The 9,651-nt window shown below is 53.7% G+C and overlaps 1 protein-coding gene across 3 annotated transcripts in view; it reads right to left on the bottom strand.

Moving 5' to 3' along the window:
- TMEM120B (transmembrane protein 120B) overlaps positions 1-9,651 on the bottom strand; it is a 74,604-nt gene that overhangs the window by 6,723 nt on the left and 58,230 nt on the right. For 2 of the 3 annotated variants that reach the window (XM_073021174.1, XM_073021175.1), the window contains 5 exons: positions 4,476-4,541; positions 3,901-3,962; positions 2,018-2,208; positions 456-520; positions 50-118 (listed from right to left, as the gene is read on the bottom strand). In XM_073021174.1, the coding sequence (XP_072877275.1) occupies positions 50-118; positions 456-520; positions 2,018-2,208; positions 3,901-3,962; positions 4,476-4,541 (453 nt within the window). The remainder of the gene's footprint in view (positions 1-49; positions 119-455; positions 521-2,017; positions 2,209-3,900; positions 3,963-4,475; positions 4,542-9,651) is intronic. The other variant, XM_008005003.3, reaches the window with a different exon arrangement.

Genomic DNA, 9,651 nt, shown 5'->3' with positions numbered 1-9,651 from the left:
CCCCAGCCCTCCCGGGAACCTCCCCCGAGCATGCCCCCACCCTCCATACCTGCCATTCTCTGCATGCCTCGTGGCTGGAGAGCTCAAACAGCGTGACGGCATTGTAGAGCTGCCAGAACTAGAGAGGAAGGCAGGCGCTGCTCACCCACCAGGCTCCCCTGGCCAGCCACGTAGAAAGCCAGGGAGATGCCCAGGCCCCCCACCCAACTTTGGGTATCAACTACCCACAGCACTGACAGACACCCCCCAAAATCAGCAGGCACCCGAGGCCAGGGCAGGGCTGGGCCAGTTCTGGCCCCTGCCTTGGCATCCCTGGGTTCAGAGGCTGCCCAGGCCCCAGGATGCCATGGGGCCCAGCATGGGGATGGATGGAGAAAGAGGGCAAGGCCTGAAGACCTTCTGTTCCTGGGGGTCAGCCCAGACAGGAGATACCCACAAACTCCAGGGGAACTCACATGGCCACAGAAGAGGAAGGGCAGGAGAAAGGTGAGGCCCCGCCACATCCAGGACTGGAACCCTTCTGTGGAGAGGAGGGAAGAAAAAGGACCCACTGAGGGGCTCTGCTGCCCCCAAAGCCCCACCAGACACCCACCCCCAGCCACGCCAGTCACCCTAAGATGAGCCAGGCACAGTCACACATGCGGAGGGTCAGCCCTCACCTGTCATAGCTGGGTGGGCATTCACTATGGCAATAGCAGCCCTGTCACCCAGCCCGACTGCTGTCACTCCTCAAGTCACCAAGAGCCAGGTGGCCCTGACAGCACGCACAGGTGCCGGGTGCTACGCTGTTACTAATTTCTTTTTTTTTTTTTTTTTTTTTTTTTTTTGAGGCGGAGTCTTGCTCTGTCGCCCAGGCTGGAGTGCAGTGGCCGGATCTCAGCTCACTGCAAGCTCCGCCTCCCGGGTTCACGCCATTCTCCTGCCTCAAGACTCCTGAGTAGCTGGGACTACAGGCGCCCGCCACCTCGCCCGGCTAGATTTTTGTATTTTTTTTTAGTAGAGACGGGGTTTCACCGGGTTAGCCAGGATGGTCTTGATCTCCTGACCTCGTGATCCGCCCGTCTCGGCCTCCCAAAGTGCTGGGATTACAGGCTTGAGCCACCGCGCCCGGCCTGTTACTAATTTCTTTAATCTGCACAGGGCTTTGCATTTTATCATGAATTCTCACATGCATCACTTCTATTGAGTCTTGAGACAGGAGGACCTACTTAGCAGAGTAATTTGATGGAAATGACCATGTCAAAAGACAGCACAGTTGGCCAGGTGCAGTGGCTCATGCCTGAAATCTCAGCACTTTAGGAGGCCAAGGCAGGCAGATCACTTGAGGCCAGGAGTTTGAGACCAGCCTGGCCAACATGGTGAAACCCCGTCTCTACTAAAAATGCAAAAATTAGCTGGGCGTGGTGGCGGGCACCTGTAATCTCAGCTACTCAGGAGGCTGAGGCAGGAGAATCGCTTGAACCCGGGAGAAGGAGGTTGCAGTGAACAGAGATAATGCCACTGCAATGCAGCCTGGGCAACAGAGTGAGACGCCATCTCAAAAAAAAAAACAAAAAAGATAGCAGAGTTGTATTAAAAACAGTTTCCCCTGAAATTCTCAATGAGGGGGTCTCCTCACTTTTCTGACCGGCACCCCTATGGCTTAAGAATGAAGCATGTCTCCCCCGTGTACGTGCATTTATGTACTTATACATGTTGGTATGCAGACACGTAATAGACAAATGGCTAATTGTGTGTGTGTGTGTGTGTGTGTGTGTATACATTCTAAAACACACACACAAAAATAGATACTTCCAGAGGCTGACACAGAGGCCCTGCCCTCGGGGCCTGCTATGCAGCTGGCCTGGCACTTGGCAGCTAAAACAGAATCCAGGATGAATTCTGGAAGGCGCTTCGGGATAAAGGGCAGCGGCCTGGCTCCACTGTATGGCAGACGCTCGCTGGGCCGCACTCCCGGTGTGGGGGAGCTGGCGGGTCCAGCACCTGCCCCCGCTCCAACCCAGGCCCAGCTACTCACCCACTGTAAGATCCAGGTGGTTCCTCTCCCCCAGGGCCCGCAGCCGGTAGAGGCAGCCCCTCTGGTAATAATATTGCAGGAACTGTACGCAGCCTGCAGGGGGAGCACAGCGCCCGGGCTCAGGGCATGGTGTCCCCAGAAGACAGGGCAACACCTCCTCTCTGCCCCAAGAGAAGGCTGGTGGGTCTTTACTGGGCAGAGGCAGAGAGGGTGCCCTGGTTACAACCCTCTCCCACGCCCAACACACCACACACAGACACACACACCCTTTGGTCTGAACCTGCTTTAGCCCTTATAGAGAACATAGACAGAACTCAGGTATGTGAGGACCCATCTAAGCCCCAATGAGAATCGAAACTTCTGGAATTTTCCATGCAGTAGACAACAGATGCTTGCTGGAATGCAAGCTATGCCAGTGCTATGTTGGGAGCTGTGTGCAATGCTAAGACACAAGAGAGAGTTCCATCCAAGGGGATACTTCGTTGTTGCTAAAAATGAGGTGATAATGACATGAAAAATAGCTATGATAAACTTAAAAATTCAAAAGGCAGGTTATAATAGTAAAGCTCTATGTACAGAAAGATCCCATACTTGTAAAATATATGTAATGCAATACACACATGTATATACATATTTATGAATAAAAACTTCTGAGAGGACATAGATCTTAATTAACATTGATCACCCCTTGGGTGGGCTGACATATATAATTTCCATTCTTGGCTTTATATATTTGTATTTGTTTGCAAGCAGGTTTTAATTTAAAATGTAGGTTGTGGTATCTGAAAAGTCAATACAGCCAGGCATGGTGGCTCATGCCTGTAATCCCAACACTTTGGGAAGCCAAGGCAGGCAGATCACTTGAGGCCAGGAGTTCAAGACCAGCCCAGCCAACATGGTGAAATCCCATCTCTACTAAAATACAAAAACTAACCGGGCATGGTGGCAGGCACCTGTAATCCCAGCTATTTGGGAGACAGAGGCAGGAGAATCGCTTGAACCAGGAGGTGGAGGTTGCAGTGAGCCGAGATCACACCACTGCACTCCAACCTGGGTGACAGAGAGAAACCCTATCTCAAAAAAAAAAAAAAAAAAAAAAAAAAATGGCAGGGTGCGGTGGCTCATGCCTGTAATCCCAACACTTTGGGTGGCAGAGGCGGGTATATCACCTGAGGTCAGGAGTTCCAGACCACCCTGGCCAACATGGTGAAATCTCATCTTTATTAAAAATAAAAAAATTAGCTGGGCATGGTGGCACGCACCTGTAGTCCCAACTACTCGGGAGGCAGGGGCAGAAGAATCATTTGAACCTGGGAGGCAGAGGTTGCAGTGGGCCAAGATGGCGCCACTGCACACCAGCCTGGGCAACAGAGCGAGAATCCATCTCAAAAAAAAAGAAAAAGAAAAAGAAAGGCAATACATACATGGGATAAAATTTAAAGGGAACAAACAGGTTGGTGAAAAGTAAAACTCTCTCCCTGTCCCCAACCATCCAAGCCCCTCTCCCCAGAGGCAACCCTTGGAACCAGCTCATTGTATACAAATTCAGAGCGATTTTCAGATGAGAAAAATAATGTATATTTCCATTTGGAGGACTTATTTAGGACTGGAAAAAAGCCTGGTGCCCCCAATGCTACTCAGTTCCCAAAGGTCACAGTTGGCAGGGTTCCAGTCTGGGGAAGGAGCAGGCAGTGCTAGGGGCGGGAAGGTGGGTGGAGCTGACCTGGGGCGGGGACAGCTCTCTCTCTGGATTTCTGGGACCCTCTCCCCCAGTCTGGTCTCCCTGCCACACAGGCAAGCACTCATGTCAGCTGGGGCCCTCCCTTGGTGAAAGTCTCAGAAAACCATGTCCCTTCCCCCAAATCCAGGCAACAGTCACTCACTCTGAAAAATGGAAAATGCTAAGAACTGGTTGCGAAACTTCTGATAAATGGGTCCATTAGGCCTGGAGAGAAGGTAGGAAAAAACAAAGGTGGGCCCACTGTGAAATGAGACATTCCTCCCCGCCCCGACTCCATTCCAACCAGGAGAGGGGAAAAGGTGTATAAAGTCAAACTGAGGTCCTGACTTCCGCCCTTCTATCCCTGGGGCTGGGCAAGGTCATCCCATCTTCTTTTTTAGAAGCACAAGAGTCCACATGGCCATGCAGAAGCGCTAACTCCCTGTGACCCCTCTGTCCTCCGCGGTCTCCTTCAGTGCCCAGCCTCACTTGCTCCCTCCAGCCTTGCAGCCCCACTACCTCTGCCCTGGCCAGGGACACCTGAAACCATTCCCTGGAGAACCCCCTCACGGGCTGGGTGGGGCCAGCGCAGCGGCCTGGCCCAGCTGCAGGCTCATACTTTCCCAATTTGGCCCTGGAGTCCCCCACCACCGCCGTCAGGATCAGACCCCTCCCCATTCCTGGGCCCCAGGCTCTACTCCCTGGGAGGCTGGAGGGGCCCAGCGAGAGCCTACTCACCAGGTCAGCATCACTCCGGACAGGAACGTGGACACGTAGTGGTGAGACACCCACCAGCCTTTAATTCTCGGAGAGGGAGAGAACGGAAGTGCGCTCAGGAGGGGAGAGCAATGCAGGCGTGTGTCTCGCTGAGGCCCCGTCTATGCAGCAGGGGCTACTTCTCGGAGTAAGAAACGGACTGGAACCCTGACCTTGCCCTTCTCTCTGTCCCACAGGGCTGCACCATCCCACACAAACCAGCTGCAGATTAGCCCGGACTCCCACTTGGGCTTCCAGTGGTTTCCAGCAACCCTCAGAGCACACGCCTAGCCTCACCTGCCTTCAAACCTCACTCCTGTCCTCCCTCCCTGGTCTTCTCCCCAGCACGTGGGTGCTCCAGGCATGGCCCCTGTCCTCCCCACCAGGTCCTCACCCTTCAAACCTCACTCCTGTCCTCCCCACCACGTCCTCTCCCCTTCAAACCTCACTCCTGTCCTCCCCACCAGGTCCTCTCCCCAGCACGCAAGTGATCCAGGCATGTGGGCTCTCCTAGAACCCACCAAGCCTGCCTGCTGCCACCTCAGGGCCTGCTACGGACTGAACACTGGCCCCAGTTCCTGCGCTGAAGCTGAACCCCCCAGCACCTTAGAACATCCGTGACTGGGCCGGGCGCGGTGGTTCAAGCCTGTAATCCCAGCACTTTGGGAGGCCAAGACCGGCGGATCACAAGGTCAGGAGATCGAGACCATCCTGGCTAACACGGTGAAACCCCGTCTCTACTAAAAAATACAAAAACCGGTCGGGCGCGGTGGCTCAAGCCTGTAATCCCAGCACTTTGGGAGGCCGAGACGGGCGGATCACAAGGTCAGGAGATCAAGACCATCCTGGCTAACACGGTGAAACCCCGTCTCTACTAAAAAATACAAAAAAATAGCCGGGCGAGGTGGCGGGCGCCTGTAGTCCCAGCTACTCGGGAGGCTGAGGCAGGAGAATGGCGTAAACCCGGGAAGCGGAGCTTGCAGTGAGCTGAGATCCGGCCACTGCACTCCAGCCTGGGCGACAGAGCGAGACTCCGTCTCAAAACAAACAAACAAACAAACAAAAAAAAAAAACAAAACAAAAACCTAGCCGGCCGAGGTGGTGGGCACCTGTAGTCCCAGCTACTTGGGAGGCTGAGGCAGGGGAATGGCGTGAACCCGGGAGGCGGAGCTTGCAGTGAGCTGAGATCCGGCCACTGCACTCCAGCCTGGGCGACAAAGCGAGACACTGTCTCAACAACAACAACAACAACAACAACAAAACATCCGTGACCGTATTTGAAGACAGGGCCTTTGAAGAGGGGACTGAGGTAAAACAAGGTCACACAGGTGGGCCCTAGTCCAGTGTGCCTGGTGTGTCTGCAAGAAGGGGAGAGACGCCAGGGATGTTCGTGCACAGAGAAGGCCACATGAGGACACATGGGGAGATGCCGTCTGTGAGCCACGGAGAGTGGTCTCAGGAGAAACCAGCCCCGCCAGCACCTCCATCCTAGACTTCCAGCCGCCGAACTGCGAGGAAATACACTCTGTGGCTTAGGACGCCCAGCAAGCAGTATTTCCTACAGCTACACCCAGCGGGCTCGTCCAGGGCCTTCGGACTTGCTGCTCTCTCTGCTCCAAGACCTTGACCTGCCTGGCTCCCGGTCCAAGTTCAAGCTTCAGACTAGCTGTCACCTCACAAAGGCCTCCTGACCGTCTTACCTGAACCAGCCCGATGGCCCCGCTCAGACCACACTGCCCCGCTTCATCTCCTTCATGGCACGGACCACTGTCTGCAATTATGTGCCTTTCTTCCTGTGATCTGCCCCCTTTCCCACCCCTATGTCACCTCTAGATTGAGCAGGGTCTTGTCTCTGTTGTTCACCAATCTATTTTTGGCAGGTTCCAAGCAGCTGCTCAATAAATGTGTTGAATAAGCACACATGTACATGTACACACACACACACGCACGCACTTTTTTTTTCCAGGCGGGGTCTTGCTCTGTCACCCGGTCTGGGGTGCAGTGGTGCAATCATGGCTCACTGCAGCCCTGACCTCCCAGGTCAAGCGATTCTCCCACCTCAGCCTCCTGAGTAGCTGGGATCACAGGCCTGCGCCACCAAGTCCAGCTAATTTTTTTTTTTTTAGAGACAGGGTCTTGCTATGTTCCTGGACTGGTCTCAAACTCCTGGGCTCAAGCAATTCTCCTGCCTTGGCCTTCCAAAGTTCTGGGATTACAGTCGTGAGCCACTGTGCCTGGCCACACACTCTTACACAGGACTGCAGCTATGACATTGCCCTGTACAGAAGCAGAGGCTGATGGACGCCACACGCAGCACCTCACACCATCTCAGAGGCAGCTTCTCCCCAGAAGCCACACACCCCAGGCCCATCTCCTGCCATCTCAGTGACAGGAGACCCTTGCCCAGCCCTGGACTTCATCTATCCAGTCCAGAGGCTGTGGGGACCCTGTTTCCAGAACTCAGCGCTCCCCACAGAGTCTTGCTTTATCACCCAGGTTGGAGTGCAATGGTACATTCTCAGCTCACTGCAACCTCCGCCTCCCAGGTTCAAGTGATTCTCCTGCCTCAGTCTCCTGAGTAGCTGGGATTACAGGTGCCTGCCACCACACTCGGCTAATTTTTGTATTTAAAAATACAAAATTTTATTTTTTGTATTGACCTCAGAGGATCCACCTGCCTCGGACTCCCAAAGTGCTGGGATTACAGGCGTGAGCCACCGCACCCGGCCCAGCCAGGGGCTCTTGATCCACAGTTGGGTAGAGCCTGGTTGTCACCTCCTACCCCCAGCATCAGGGGCAGCCTAGGAAGGAGTTGGACCCTCAACCCTGTATCCTTTGACATCCCAGAGTGTGTCTCAGGCCTTGGTTGGCCTCCCCAGGCTCCTCTTGTCCAAACACATGGCAGCAACTTGCCAAATGCACCCGGGAGCTGCCAACTCCCTCCTCCCCAGGACTGGGCCGTGGAGCCTGGGGATGCTCATGCAGTCAGTCATTAACCTCATCCCTCCAGAACTCTCTTGGGTCTGGGCAGGGAAATGGGTCCATTAACAAAAGGCGGAATCCTGAGGATGTGCTCGGGGCCGAGCTGGTTTACAGGAGAAGCTGGATTAGGCTTTCTTTTTAATTAAAATCATCCTGGAACCTGCTTTCTTAACACCTAGACCAGTACCTACAGATATGTCACAGCTGCTTTTTTTTTTTTTTGAGAGACGGAGTCTTGCTCGGTCGCCCAGGCTGGAGTGCAGTGGCCGGATCTCAGCTCACTGCAAGCTCCGCCTCCCGGATTTACGCCATTCTCCTGCCTCAGTCTCCCAAGTAGCTGGGACTACAGGCGCCCGCCACCTCGCCTGGCTAGTTTTTTGTATTTTTTAGTAGAGATGGGGTTTCACCGTGTTAGCCAGGATGGTCTCGATCTCCTGACCTTGTGATCCGCCGGTCTTGGCCTCCCAAAGTGCTGGGATTACAAGCTTGAGCCACCGCGCCCGGCCTATGTCACAGCTTTTTAAATGGCCAATGACATTCCAAGGTGTGGCTCTGCCATGGTCTACTTGGCTCTTTCTTTTGTTTTTTTATTTTTGTAGAGACAGGGTCTTGCTATGTTGCCCAGACTGGTCTCAAACTCCTGACCTCAAGTGATCCACCTCAGCTCCCAAAATGCTGGGATTACAGGTGTGAGCCACTGTGCCCGGCCTCTGGCTGTTTCTCAACCGTCACTATTGCTCTCAATGCTATCATGATGTCCTTGTGGAAGTCCCCTAAATGCAAAGACACTGTTTCTCCACAGTGGCTACCAGAGGCAGGGTGGATGGGTCAAGGAGTGTGTGCTGCTCCTTGTCCAATTACCCTCCAAACAGCCATCCCAATTTACACTCCCATCCGCAGCGGAAGAGAGAATCTGGGTCCCCGAACCCATATCAACAGTGGATGCCATATTTTAAAACTGTTACTAAACCGGCCGGGCGCAGTAGCTCACGCCTATAATCCTATCATTCTGGGAGGCTGAGGCGGGACGACTGCTTGAGCCCTGGAGTTGGAGACCAGCATGGACAACATGGCAAAACCTCATCTCTACAAAAAAAAAAATATCTAAAAAAATTCACTGGGCGTGGGGCTGCACACCTGTAGTCCCAGCTACTCAGGAGGCTGAGGTGGGAGAATGGCTTGAGCCTGGAAGGCAGAGATTGCAGTGAGCTGAGATCGCGTCACTGCACTCCAGCTTGGGTGACAGAGGGAGACCGTGTCTCAAAAAATAAATAAATAAAATTAAATTGTTACCAAACTTACTAGGTGAAAACTGGCATGTCATTGAGGTTTCAGTATGTATTTCCCTAATAAGTGGGCTGGAACCATCTTAAAACCTTCCAACCAGAATACACACGTTATAAGAACGAGACTGGATCTAAACCATCGCTCTTCCCTTGTCGGCCTGTGCAAAAGTTCTGGGCATAAATTGGCTTTTCAAGCAACGGCCTGTGTGTTCCCCAGGAGTTATGGTGAGGGGCAAGGTTTTATGCAGCTCTGTGTTCATAGCACTAACAGCACCAGGTAAACAACAGGCACTCAATAAATGTTGACATGAATGATGTCCAGGAGGTGTGGCTGGTGAAAGCAGCAGCTAATCTGGATGCCACCAGCACAGAGGTGACAGGAGATTGTTGCAGGTGCCACATGAGGTCATGGGGACAGGGTGAGATGTCCATCTACTTATTTGTGCCCAGAAAACTCCCACTTCCACCCCTGTATCCTAGTCTCGCCTGTCAGAGTCTAAGACGCCCCCAGGCTCCAAATTTCTGACAGCAAAGGCAGTTGGCCAGACTCCCCGACTTCCAGCTTGAAGAGCAACCAGGAAGTCTCTGCAGCCTCCCAGAGCTCTGCAGAGCCACATGTCAGCCCTCAGCGCTTGGCGGGCGCCACACTCCTTTGTCCTGCTCCCAGAGCTCCCCTGAGAAATGCCCTCTGTCTAGGAGCAGCCTGAGGCAGACACAGACTCCAGGCAACAAGGCTGACTGAGCAGCAGCTTTTCATTTCACAGCTTGCCCTGCCCAGAGCCCCGCTCTGACAGATGCCACCAATAAACACAGCTCAGTGACATCGAGTGAGGCTACAAATCGCTGCTTCCCTGGCCCGGCATTCACAAGCCCAGGCGTCCATCTGCACA

This window comes from Chlorocebus sabaeus, chromosome 11 (assembly GCF_047675955.1).
Source record: "Chlorocebus sabaeus isolate Y175 chromosome 11, mChlSab1.0.hap1, whole genome shotgun sequence".
Lineage (NCBI taxonomy): Eukaryota > Metazoa > Chordata > Mammalia > Primates > Cercopithecidae > Chlorocebus > Chlorocebus sabaeus.
This window is presented reverse-complemented; position numbering and strand designations above follow the sequence as displayed.